The following is a 14,501-nucleotide window of genomic DNA, read 5'->3' as shown; positions in this document are numbered from 1 at the left end:
ACATATGGCCAAAAGGCTCAGTTGGTAACATACCAGCAAGTAATCAAATCCCTCTCCAGAAAATTAGTCTTTGTTTGATTTAAAATTTGATAAAATTTTGCTTTGTAGTAAATTATTTTCTTTTTTTTTCTCCTGAAGAAGGACTCCTGAAGAAGGAGTTGATACACCACTTGTTCTATTCAGAACCACCACAAATCAGAGACAAATTCATGTATTTCGGAGTTAGCACAAACATCATTATTAATTTAACAAAAGCTTTCTGGGCTTACACTCACAAAATAAATACACACTAGACCGGATCGCATGTGATGGAAGCTGCTTGAGTGCACATAATCCTAAATCATGCATACAGCTGTGTAGTGTCACACCAACCAAGGCCGAAGGTTTAGAGGCATCTTTATGAAAGATTTATGAAACCAAGACACAAAATAGCTGGAATCTTTCTTGAAACTTGAAGCATGACCTATTCTTAATGCAGGACTGCATCACTAACTCATCGGCTCAGGTTATATCAGTCTCTGCCATTTGTGAAAAAATTCTCAAATTAACCTCGGTTGGCAGAAATGTGCGATTACCAACACCTGTCTCAGACTGCAGTTGACTCCTAAAATGAACTTTTATGATTGGAATCAATGACAGTGTGAAAGTTATCAAGTAATGAGGACCAGATTATTCCTGCCAGAGAGGTCGCTCATTAACAAATGATCGATTGACGTGCTTCTTACAAACGATCTGAATGAGTTGACTATCCTGTTTGATATTAAAGGATCATGCGAATCAGCCACATCATGGGTACACATTTTGTTTTCGTGTCCAGCACAATGAAAACAGCAGTTATTTCTATGCGGCCACTGTGTCATAAAAAAAAGATTGTTGTGATCTGCGAAGAGTTACTCAATATTTATCCGTTGTTCATTTGGTGCCTTTGAAAGCACTTAACATTGTACTTTGGAAATCTCAGGACCCAGTTGGTCCCAACCATATTGAGTTTTATGTGCGTACAATTTTGCTTCTTAGTTTGACGTTGTCTATGGCATTTTATTTATTTATTTTTTTACTGTTGAGAAAGTAAAATTTTGAAATGAAATTAAGAAAGTAAAAAAAAAAAATTAACAAACCAATGAAAAAAAGTTTTGCTGGAGAACGCATGTTTCAAGACTGGGACTATAGTATATGTTTGGTTTGCGATAACACCATGTGTGTATCTACTTGTCAGGTAGAGTTTGTTCTTAGAGAACTGTCTTGCTTTATTCTACTACTGAGGCGGAGTAGATTGTTCGGGTGTTTGGGAGACTTCTCAGTTCTGAAAAGAACTGTCCTGCACTTATTAACTATTACCTGGGCGGATGGTATAGAAATAGGCTGGGACTACTACTTTAGCTTATAGGATTGTAATTAACTTTACTACTGCGGAGTCAGTTCTTGGGTTGGTCTCAACGTTTCGACTAGCTTGCTCTAGTCATCGTCAGTGACTATAGTACTTGTTTAGTTTGGTGCTTCTCTGATGCAGTGATTGTATTATATTTGAAATTATTTTGACAATTAGCCAAGTACTTTTTAAGCAAAAGTGACATCATTAATGCTGAGTGCTATTGATGAATCAGGTGTTTCTAATGTTTTCTTCAGAACCTCTGTTTCTTTGTAGTGAAAAATTACCTTATGTGGATCCACGATGAAGAAGGTTTCTATATTCTGTTCACTCAGGTAGTCGCTGCGTTGTTGTCCATGGGCCGGCTCTACCTCATATTTACCATTCAGGTTATCTAGGGTTTGTTGCGTAATGTGAACTCTCCTGTAAGATTAAGAGTAAATCAAAACAATGGTGAGATGCTCAAATAATCAAACCATATCACAAGTGCCAGGTTAAAGACAGTGGACACTATTGGTAATTGTCATAGACTAGTCTTCCCACTTGGTGTATCTCAACATATGCACAGAATAACAAACCTGTGAAAATTTGAGCTCAATTGGTCGTCGAAGTTGCGAGATAATAATGAAAGAAAAAACACCCTTGTCACACGAAGTTGTGTACGTGTAGATGCTTGGTTTTGAGACCTCACGTTCTAAACTTGAGGTCTCGAAATCAAATTTGTGGAAAGTTACTCCTTTCTCAAAAACTACTCCACTTCAGAGGGAGTCGTTTCTCACAATGTTTTATACCACCAACCTCTCCCCATTACTCGTCACCAAGTCACGGTGATGATTATTTTGAGTAATTACCAATAGTGTCCACTGCCTTTAAAGGTGAAGTATAACTTTGGTTTTTTAACAAATTGTTTAAATCTAATATAAACGTAAATGTATACAATAAAACTAAAATGTAAACATTTCATTTAGAGAAGTTGTCCCGTTTTAATAATTAATTGTTTGGGGCATAAAAAAGAGTGAGCGGCTACACAGGGAAGCTAAACGAACGCACCCATACAGCGCTCTGTGGGTATTTGGCATTTCGGATCTCAAATCCAACCAAATATCACGAGATTGCATAATAACCCCCCTTTTTTGTTTGACCATCATAAAGGCATTGAGTGAGCCACTCTCAAGTTAACCACACTGTTTCATGAGATCTGTAATCATCTTACCCAGGCTCTCCACAACTCTCCATGTGATTGGCTAGATTGACATCATGTGACCATACATCGTATTGCCATTTCTTCAGTCCAAGCACCCCACAGAGTACATTGCCGGTGTGGACGCCTACTCTCATGTTCACATTAACCCCTGTAGCTCTGCGCACAGTTCTGTGGAGATACAAAATGGGATTTAACATTTAACTATTCCTCAAAGCCTTCTACAATCTCTTCCTGAAATGACTAAATGGTGGTAAAAACAGTAAGCCAAATAGTATCTTACTAGCAAGTTTTCATGAAGTTTAAGATTTCACCAATTAACTAACACCCTGTAAAAAATTTGCACAAAATAGGGAGTCAATAATCATAGAGCTAGATAGATAGCTCATTACCGGCACGTTAATCTTGATGTTGCAGGTTCAAATTCTGTCCCAGCCATTTTCTCTCTGTTCCCTAAAAACTGTTAGTAAGTCGACATTACATCAATAGTACCTGTTGGTCGTGTGTTCAGGCTTTCTGCCACTCCAACACAAAAAGCTGCATCTGTGTGTCATGTTATCTCATTACCAACAAGAAGAGTATTTAATGATGAAGAAATGTAATTTTAAAGCCATTATACACTTTCGGTACAGAAAAAAAAGTTCACAGATTTACAAATAATTTACAGGGTTTACAGAAGGTAATGTTGAAAGACTTATCTTGAATATTTGTCCATGAAATGCTTGACTTTTTGAGAAAACATTAAAACATTAAAGGCAGTGGACACTACTGGTAATTACTCAAAATATTTATTAGCATAAAACCTTTCTTGGGGACGAGTAATGGGACGTTATTTTCTCCCGACTCCGATGACCGATTGAGCCTAAATTTTCACAGGTTTGTTGTTTTATATATAAGTTGTGGTACACGAAGTGTGAGCCTTGGACACGACTGTTTACCGAAAGTGTCCAATGGCTTTAAGAATGTATTGTGAACTCACAGTAATCTTTGAGTAATCTTTGTGAACACAGCAATCTTTTAAAGGCAGTGGAAACTATTGGTAATTACTCAAAATAATTATCATCATAAAACCTATCTTGATTACGAGTAATTGGAAAGGTATAAAACATTGTGAGAAACAGCTCCCTCTGAAGTGACAAAGTTTTCGAGAAAGAAGTAATTTTCCACGAATTTGATTTCGAGACCTCAAGTTTAGCATTTGAGGTCTCAAAATCAAGCATCACACCGCACACAACTTCATGTGACATGGGTGTTTTTTTCTTTCATTATTATCTCGCAACTTTGACGACCAATTGAGCTCAAATTTTCACAGGTTTGTTATTTTATGCATAATGTGACGAGATTGTGTGGACCGACACAAGTCTAATCTGCCTTATTTGGTAAGGGTCATGAACTTGTGTTGTATAAGATGGTCGGAGAGGTCAGCAACGGGAGTGGCAGGTCTTGGTGACCACTCGGGTGGCAGCGGGCTTGTCGCTGGGCAGAGACACGCAGGCCGCGGCCAATCACGGGGTGGTTGGGCGGAGTCTGAGTGTCCACGCGGGGCGATCGTGCACGCTTGGCGGCATGGTTTTCCCGGGCTGCTGCCTGGAAATCCGTCAGAGTGTTTTTGGCAAGCGATCTAGCAACAAGTGTTTTGGGGGATTAGCGTTCGAAATAGTGTCTTTTGGAAACAGATTAAGAAAGTTCGTCTTTTTAGCAGGCGAAGTACGGGATTGGTTTTGGGTTGAGAATCTATTTGATCTTTGTGTTTGGACACTATTTCCAGCCAGATTTGGGTGAGTTACTTGCTATTTTTATCCAGCGAAACTCTCGTTGCGTGCTGTCTCCGATCTTATGTCTGGGTTCCGTTATTAATTTATTGTGTAACTTCTTGAGTGCATTGTTCCGTTGCGGTCCAGTATATCGTGTCGGTATTGATTTAATTGCTGCGTGAATTGTTTGCTTACGATTGTGTTGCTGAGATTTTGAGTATCCTTTTCAGAATAGTTGTGACGAAGTGGCAGCTGGTAGTTGAGTTCGCAGAGAACTTGGATGGCCCAGCGTCGATCACAGAGATTGACCGTGAGTTGACCCTCTGGGTTGACGAGTAGCCGTTCATTACCGGTTGAGTAGTCTAGCTAATTTGGAGACTTGATTAGAGACTCAGCAAAATAGTCGGCGTGCTTGCGCGTGCATTTTTATTGCTGCATTTGCGATTGCATTTTGGATGGACTAGCGAGGAAGGCACTCGGGAAAACCTGATTTGTTATAAGAGATAAAAGGCCTCGTTTATAAAGGATAGAACGAGAAGAAGTGTATTTCCAATATTTAATTATGAGAAAGTGAGTCGCCCAGGAGGCATTAAAGAAGATTGCCCAGAGGCAATTTAAGAGTTCAGAACTGTGTTATAGTCATATTATTATGTTCTCCCACCCCCAGTAGAAATATATCCAACCCTGTCCCAGTGCAACAGACAAACAGAAACCGATCGGGCGGTAGATTTCCACCCAAACGAGCCTGCATCCTTAACCCGAGACTGCTCGAAGTATTCCCCGGGTCTTAGGTACAATTTGGATTCGGGATAAGGGGAATTTTCGGCCAAGAGGTTGGACTTCTCCCTGGACTCCTAAATTTAAATTAGTCTCGCGGGAAACCCGCCACAATATGTTGAGATACACCAACTGTGAAGACTAGTCTACTGTCTTTAACACCCCAATTCAAATCTGTGATGGCCCTTTAGGCCTAGCCAAATATCTTTCTCATGACATACTCAGACTGTGTGAAAAATTCCATGCATGTATAATAATCAAAGGCGAAAATTCACATAAATATTTCTCACTGACCAACCAATTTTTGAACCATAAAACAAAATTGAAAAGTCCATCATGGAATTCAAAGCAAAATTAACTGGCTACAATCTAAAAGCTCACTCATTTCAAACCAGAACTAATCCTGCACAGACATATCTCTGTCTGACTGAAATTCTGTCCAAGTAAAAAAAGTATATAAACCCATATCTCTTTATTTATTCCAGCAAGCAAAGGAAAAAGTATGGCATAAACCATTGTTTGTCACTAAAGATGACGCATGTGATGTAATCTTTCACAGGTTAAAAACATATAGTGTGCTAATAGAAAGCTAAAGGGTGGGAATGTACTCTTCCAAAACCCATGAATAATCCCTTTAACTCGGACACTTTTCCATCATTCGAAGCATGATAACGACAGTAAAATGTCTATCAGCAATAGCATTGTGAGTACTACACAAAATGCATTGTGAAGGACGCCTGTCACTAAACCTGACCTTTCGCTTTAGGATTAGTCAATCCCTTAACCCATGGCAAATTTGCGCACTTGATGTCTCATCACGCCATGTTGAGAAATTCAGTGACGACACTTGGAAACAAGCGTTGTTTCATCGATGGTGATCCCACCCGTCTGCAGCGGTAGGTAAATTGGCTTAGAATTTGATTCAAATCATTCCACGGCCCCCCCGCACTGGTAACCAGGCTCTTTTCCTACTCTCATCACAGGAAATCGGAGTAGTATCAAGACTCTAGCTAATGACAGGAAAGACTTGAGTTTGTAACAAAGATACTCTTCACATAACTCTCATACCTCGAGAGAGATTCCCCCGCTGCCTCCTGCAAACAAAAGACCCTCTGATTTTGGGGGGTTTTCATGAACTTGAACCAGAGATGTAACTTGGTTAGGGGAATTTCCCCTGGGAGGTTGAGGCTTATTGAGCGTGGGTGGTGCAGGGACAAGCTTTTGGTTTGAGCTGAAAGAAACTGCTGCTGTGTAATTATATGAATCATAAAATATAATTAGCTGCGAGTAGCATAAATATGACAAAAATGGTTTTCTCAACTGTAACATTGCAGAGGGCTTCTCTGCACATCCACTAATCCAAGGAATAGTCCAACATTGTTTTGTTTTTAAATACAACATTTGTTCTAACTCTCTAATTTTGAAGAAAAGTAGTTTTACATAAATACTACCGTACAAACAATATTCATCAGAACAGCTGGCAGTCGTGGTTAAAAGTAAAAAAGCAATAACAGTAACATTTATTCCAACATTTTCAGGAAAGAAGCAAGTATGTTTATCTGCACATCCACTCAACAAAACCAGCAATAGTCCAACAATGCTTTTTCTTTGAATATAACATTTGTTCTATAAATTAAAATTATACTTGACTAAAAAACTCTCAAACAAATATTTCAACAAGGTCGTGTCAACTATTTTTATGTGTAAATTAAGGCATAAAACTTGTAATTAAAGGCAGTGGACACTATTGGTAATTACTCAAAACATTTATTAACATAAAACCTTACTTGGTAACAAATAATGGGGAGAGGTTGATGGTATAAAACATTGTGAGAAACGGCTCCCTCTGAAGTGACGTAGTTTTTGAGAAAGAAGTCATTTTCAAGTTAGAATTTGAGGTCTCGAAATCAAGCATATGAAACCACACAACTTCGTGCGACAAGGGTGTTTTTTTCTTTCATTATTATCTCACAACTTCGGCGAACGATTGAGCTCAAATTTTCACAGGTTGGTTAATTTATGACGTTGAGATACACCAAGTGAGAAGACTGGTCTTTGAAAATTACCAATAGTGTCCACTGTATTTAAGTGTATCACTTTTTATGTTTTTATTATAAGTGTTCTCATAATTCATAGGTAAAACTGGACTTGTCTTAAACATTAAACTAGTGATTGTAAAACATCAACAAACCATAAAAGTGATTTACACAAAAAAAAAAAAATTGGAGTTGCACTGACATGAGGATATCATAAGTTGTCATGCTGTCAAGAAAACAGAGGGAACGCGATGAGTTTTATAGTAAGTTCATCCTTCCTTACTCAAGATAACATAAAAACTGGGTGTTAAAGAACAATTTTATTGCAGACATTTCTCAGCATTTGGTATTTGTACCAATTTATTGAAAGTAAATTTTAGACTCAACAATTGTTTTTTCTCACATTCTCACTAGTTTCTACCATTCATACCAATCATATCATGTCGACCATTATATCTGACATGAACTCTTTAAATATCATCATCTTTAGTAACTTCCTCAGAAAAAGAAAAAAATATCTAAACTTGCGGCATCTCTTCTTTAATGTAGAGACACATCGATACTCATTTAAATGCATGGCTGCCCAATTATCTTCCCATATCACGATAAACTATATCTGTCACACGAACCAATCGGGTAAGGCCCAGCCTATTAAAGCAAATTGGCTTTGAGAAAGCCGCAAATCTGGCCAAATATGCGTACAACTTTGATGATCACATGATTTGTTCCTAAATGTACCGGAAAGGTTCGATATAAAATAAATCAAGAGGTTCTGGGCGCGACGTGTTTGGAAGTGGAATAACAGGTCAGCCACAAGATGGAGACGGACAACTAAATTGGATTTAAATATAAATGAGAACCGATTTTCACAACCTGTTGGCAAGTCAATATGCCGTGTACATGTACATACATGGACTTTCTTGTTGCCACATCTGGGTCCAATTTCATAGAGCTGCTAAGCACAAAAATCTGCTTAGCATGAAATTTCTGCCTCGATAAAAACAGGATTACCAACCATATTCCACATGATTTTCAGTATGCGCAAACAACAACTCAATACCAGTAACAAGCAATATGCAACAAATGGAAACTTAGTTGGTAATCCTGTTTTTATCAAGGAAGAAATTTCATGCTAAGCAAATTTTTGTGCTTAGCAGCTCTATGAAATTGGCCCCTGGCTCTTACAGCAGAACAGATTTGAAGGTAGAACAAAATCTTGACTGTGCAACTGTGCGGTGCTATTTATCTGAAATTGTTGGACCATCTGATATAATCTTAAATGTTCATGTATTTTTTGTAGTTGGGAATATCTTTGTCACAATGAAACCCTGACTCAATGAAGTATCAACAACAAGCGTTCTCATCAAATGCACAAGAGTTTTTATTTTCTTTCAAGCAGTTATAAATTTAAAATGTCTAACTTGAAAGGCCCAAACTTTAGCCATAAACCACAACCAATAATTGGCCACGTTATGCTGGAATCTAACACCTGGTTCAGACAGGCGCTCCAGAGTTGTGCCGAACCAAATAGAATAGGAGCGAGTCTGGGTCGACCTAATAAAATTTTGGTTTCAAACAGGCGAACTTAAAGGGTGGCTGCAGTTTTTTTTTTATTCATTTTAACGATTAAACATGACTTTTTAAACCTGAAATATTTGTCTATTTTTTATTAAATGCGCAAGTATTTTAAAAATGGTTTCAAGAGATTAGGGGAACCCACCCCGCCCTTAAAGGGACCCTTCATTTGCATAAACGTGACGTCATGTCGGTAACCTGAGCCGTCGGGACCCCTGGCTGTGTGCATATAGAGACGTGTGCACTGTGTGGCCTGGTACCTAGGCGCGTGTAGTTAGGGACCAGACTCTTTTTGCCGACGATATGTTTGAATTCACGACGTGACGTTGATGGTAGGGGGGGGCGGTAACAATCCACAAAAGGGGGGGCATGACTTATTCGCTAATTACGCAAGTGAGATATGTCGGGAATAAACAAAACACATTGTATTGATGTTCAATACATATATCAGAAATAAATGACAGCAAAATTAACTGTTTTATTTTAATTCACTGCAGCATCCCTTTAACATAACATTTACATTAGGTTCGACGTCTGAAACCAAGGCGATCCAGAGTCGATCCGACCGACTACAACAGTCGATCTTTCTTCAAATCAAAAAAAGTAGAAAGGAATAAAAGACTCAAATCAAATCGACCGTTTTTTTTTTTTGTTTTTTTTTCCATGTCTGGTTATCCCTATACTTTTACTGCCCAGATTTTTCAGCTGATATTTTTTTTTCTCAAAATTTACAGGTTTGAAAAGATGTTTAAAGAAGGTTTTTATTCATGTTGGCAAAGCAAGAACAATTCTTCAAATGCTTAACTGGGCTACACTGTGCTAATAGTTGGTTGAAAAAGTTTACAGAAAATGTCATCTAGGAGTTAAATTTGTTTTACAAAACTATTTAAAACATCAAAAACACACAAACCCTCTGTTTTATAGTGATTGTGATGATTTCTTTATTCTTGAGTTCATACTTGGCATGTGTAAAAAAAACTCCCTCCCTCCCCCATCCGCAAAAAAAAAGGACAATCAACAATTTTTTTTTTTATGTGGCCTAAGAATGAGCCTTTAAGTTTTATCTTTAGCAGTGGTGATCTTAATGAGATTTTGCTGCTGTTAACAATCCCTTGTCATCCCAATAAGCAATCAAAATGAGCATGAACATTCTGGCTATGCTCGACACATTCTCCCGGCCGAACATCACAGTTTTCCACACACTGGATATATCCATCTCACATTTCACTTACAATTAAAATTGTGATACTTCAGGAAGAATATTATATTTCCTCCGATGACAGGAACGCACAGATGGTGATTATTAAAGGGATTCTGCGGGCTCTTAAGTGCTGTTCACACGACAGGGGACCTTTCCTTAATTTTAGCGTGGTTGTAAACTGTAGCATAATGTTTAACAAGATTTTGCAAGAGAACTTGGACAGTAGAAAAAAAAGTTGTCCTTTCACTCAAGGTATTTTTTTGTAAAATTGTACAACCACGCTACAATTTAGCAAGGGACTCTTGCTAAATTTCTCAAATGTGAAAGGGCTCAGGAATTACGGGGGAGAGAGCAACACATGACTAGACTTTTAGTGGGAGTAATTATCGCAGATCTGTCTGGTTCCTAATGGATGAAGTGCATGGATGAACACGGCAATCAAGCCTGTCAAACATTTCAAAGAAGCTGATAATGCACCGAATAGACCTTAATCATGCTGCCTCCATCTTGGTCATGTTCCATGTTCCATGTTCAAGTAACAATAGTGAATGCTAATAACCATTTTACAAATAGGAACCAGACTATTTTGTTCTTCCAGCCTCGGTTTGGTAACATTGATATAAAAGGGAAAAGATGGCTGCACCACGATCAAGGTTTGTTGGTTAGAAAAGGCTGTGATATAAATACTATCCTTGTGACAGTTAAAAAGGAACAAGAAGGGGAAAGCTTTTTTCACAATACAAAGAAACGGACTAGGTTTAGTATAATAGATGTTAAATTTGCATCGGGGATAAAGAATATATATATTTTTTTAAATTCAGTACTTCCCTGGAGTCCTGTGTAAATATATCCAGGCTTATACTCAGGTTGAATTCTAGAGCAGTGTCTTACATGACTAGACTACCGAGATTGCCCGGTAGCTAGTTTTAGGTTTATCAAGTTAGATAAATCACAAGAGAAACTGACTGAGAAGACTGAGAAGGATTAACATCTCTCCTCAATAGACCTGTATCACGCTGCCCCCATCTTGGTCATGTTCCTCATATCAAATGAGGTATATGAAGGTGTAATAAAGCAAACTCCCAGACATGACGTCAAAGCATTGTCATTTTGACGCGCGCCATCAAAGTGTTTTAAGTTTTTCAACACCTTGGGGGATTTCCTAATTGATAATTACAAAAAATGCAGAAGTGTACACATCAAAATCACACTTAATAATGGTGAACAAACGCATTACAAACAAGTTAAAAAGGCACTTCTGTTATAAACAAAAACATTCCGCTCAAGTAGCTGTTTAACTTATCTGAAAGATGGTGTTTGATTGCAAATAATATCTCCAACAGTTACAGGAGCAACTTCAATCTTTAGCCCTTAGTTATGTCTACATTTCAGCCCTAGGTCCTCCGAAAAAAATCCAATAATTAAAGATGCTATGTCAGATTTCTGGCCGATTTGACCCACAAATTTTGATTTAAAATTCAAAAGGTATTTTGATGGGAGTCGAGAAAGTTACAAGCTTTCATTTGAGCCATTGCTCGAAAGAGTCCACCAATTATTGGTAGATGTGAAATAAAGTGCTCAAAATTAGTTTTTGTCGGGATCCCGACAATATATCACATGACCAATTCTTATGTGTTTTTAAGAAATGTTTTAAATTTTTGTCATTGTTCCTGAAAGTTAAACTTTTTTTTCGTTAGAGCGGGTGATACTCTTAATAATATCATTCACCCCCCAAAAAATTTTTTTTTTAATGTTTGGGGCAAAAAATCTGACATAGCATCTTTAAAATAAAAAATTGCAAGACATCCTGAAGTGAAGAACAAAGATATCCCAAGAAATTGACGTTGCATCAAAACAAATCACCCTAAAACAGTAGTTGTGAATTTTAACTCTTTACCCTGACATTTCAAGTGCTCATCTGCCATCAACGCTGATGTACCCAATTGCAACCTCAACTTGAAGTGGACATCTCTTCTGATCATCTGAGATTTTTGAGGAGCGGGTGAAGTTGACTGAAATATGAGGCCTGACACACGAGACCAGAGGCTGTAACATCAGCTTATAGTCCACAGCTGACATCAGGGGATATCCAATCATGATATTGTTTAGATTGCAATTAATTTCCGGGGGATTGGAACCCATGCTGAATGTCAGGGTGTCCGTGGACGCTTGTTGCAATGTGAAGGATGCGACATTTGATAGCCTTTCATTTCAACCAAGGTATTTTTTTTGGGGGGGTACAGTTTTTTGCTTTGATTTTCTTACATAGAAAGAGCGAATCAAACCGATTTACGGAAAAAGTTCTTTAATTGCTAAGGTAATAATTTCGTTTTTCAGTTTCATATAAAAAGAATATATGATTTTTCTGTATGATACAGGAATGTTTCAGGAATTGGTTTCTTTTCCTTTAAAGAGCCATACAAATAAATAAAAAAATCATACAAAGTTATCAATATTGCTTAAAAGGAAAACCTTTTTTTAGATTGTTGCAGAATCCCTTACTATGTTCAGACCAAAGCAACTTTGTTTAAGGCCCTGTTTAAGGCTTTACTTTTCATGTTTAAAAGAAACCATTGTTTTGTAATCCACATCTTTCCCCTAAAGGAACTGAAAATAACTGCACTGATAACTTTCAATGGTATGACCAACCACCATATTTTGCCGTTACTTATGCCGGATTGTTATACTTGCGATGTTTCGTGTTCTGTGTTTAGTGTCATCGAATGGCATTGTTATGGAAGTGGGCATGAACCAGTGTCAAAGAAGTGAGCGTGACCTCCAGAAAAGAATGCAATGGACTTCAACGACAAATGCCGCCACCACTGCATATGCTAGGATCGACATATGAAATCATTACGTCGGTTGGAGAAGCAATTCACCCGACAGTGGAAGTGTCGTGGCGGAGCTATTAAGAGCACCAAATTCAAACACCTGTGTTTCTGTTCAGCAGGAGTGTGGGTTCGAGCCTCACTAGTGACACTTGTCCTTAAGCAAGATCATTGCTTCGTCCTTCGGATGGGACGTTAAGTCGTTTGCCCGAGTGTTGTGTAACGCACGTAAAAGAACCCAGTGCACCTATCCAACAGAGAAAGGCTGTGGCTGCTGTATGCGCAGAAGCACATTGTAAACCCTTTTGTAAGGTGCTACATAATTGGGTCTCAGAATTCATAGCTTCAATACCTTATCTTCGTGTAAAAATGTATATAAGTGCCTTGGGTACCTTGTTGGTAGATACGTGCGCTATATAAGACTTCGGTATTATTATTAGTTAGCACCATATTTCATTTTGTAAAGATGAAAGAGTGCTCTAGAATGTGCAAGATGATTCATCCATTCCAGGATTCCTCGTTGTGGATGTCATAAACCCATTATAAGAAATGATATATTGGGCAATACATATAAGTCACAGCTGTATTCCACTGAGAATGTCCATGGAGATAAAAAAAAACCAGCATCACCAGTGGTAATTTGGCGTACATATATGTGTGCTATATGCTCTTTGTCTGGGAGAAGAGATTAAAGGCCAAGATATACGGCAACTTATTCCAAGTGTATTACACAGATTTACATCTTGCAAAGTGACAATTGGCTGTAGATTTCACAAAGATGAACACACAGCTACACAAATCTACTTTTTGGGGGTTCTGCTGTTGTTGTTCTATTGTTCCCTTTACTAAAGAACTCCCTTGTGGGGTCCAGGTTATGCACAGAATTCCTTTGTGGGATCCAGGTTGTACATATAATTCCATTGTGGGCCCTTGTGGGGTCCACGTTGTACATATAATTCCCTTATTGGGTCCAGGTCGTACACAGAATTCCCTTTTGGGTCTAGGTTGTACACAGAATTCCTTTTTGGGGTCCAGGGCCCAATTTCATAGAGCTGCTAAGCACAAAAACTTGCTTAGCATGAAATTTCTTCCTTGATAAAAACATAATTATCAACCAAATTTCAACGTGGTTTTCAGGATAAACAACTACTGAATACCAGTAACAAGGAATATGCAACAAATTGAAATTTGGTTGGTAATCCTGTTTTCACCGAGGAAGAAATTTCATGCTTAGCAAATTATTGTGCTTAGAAGCTCTATGAAATTGGGCCCAGGTTTGTACACAGAATTCCCTTGTGGGGTCTAGTTTGTACACAGAATTCCATCGTTCCATTGAGCAAAAGATCACACAAGGGCACTCCCATAAATCAGATGTACACATAAAACCATTCACGTTTGTGTTCAACTTGCTGCAGATTTAGGACTTTAATGCTCTAGTCAAAAGTAACAAGCTGCGGTATATATGACTACTACTGTTATGAACTGCCCACAGGCAATCTCTGCAGTGACCAATAGCTAATTAGAGGTATGACATATATCATCTGAAATAAAGGTTTCGGATAGACATGTGAAATGCATTCCTCTGTTTTTCTAGATGAATATTATACCTTTAACATGATTCATCACATGATGCCTAATTGCCTGGAGTCAGAGAGGCAATGTATCACAAATTGCCTCCATGGTCAAGTGATTCTTATTAATGCAACGATCAGGTCACATCAGTATCATTGTCATCCTACATAGCGCATTACCGACCATGG

At 38.1% G+C, this 14,501-nt stretch overlaps 1 protein-coding gene across 4 annotated transcripts in view; it reads right to left on the bottom strand.

Annotated features, from left to right (window-relative positions):
* Positions 1-14,501, bottom strand: part of LOC139934589 (adenylate cyclase type 2-like) — a 201,850-nt gene that overhangs the window by 25,790 nt on the left and 161,559 nt on the right. For all 4 annotated transcript variants that reach the window (XM_071928871.1, XM_071928870.1, XM_071928869.1 and 1 more), the window contains 2 exons: positions 2,583-2,741; positions 1,657-1,792 (listed from right to left, as the gene is read on the bottom strand). In XM_071928871.1, coding sequence (XP_071784972.1) covers positions 1,657-1,792; positions 2,583-2,741 — 295 coding nt within the window. The remainder of the gene's footprint in view (positions 1-1,656; positions 1,793-2,582; positions 2,742-14,501) is intronic.

The sequence above is a fragment of the Asterias amurensis genome, chromosome 3, assembly GCF_032118995.1.
Source record: "Asterias amurensis chromosome 3, ASM3211899v1".
NCBI lineage: Eukaryota > Metazoa > Echinodermata > Asteroidea > Forcipulatida > Asteriidae > Asterias > Asterias amurensis.
The sequence above is the reverse complement of the archived record's forward strand: the minus strand, read 5'-3'. Positions and strand labels throughout refer to the sequence as shown.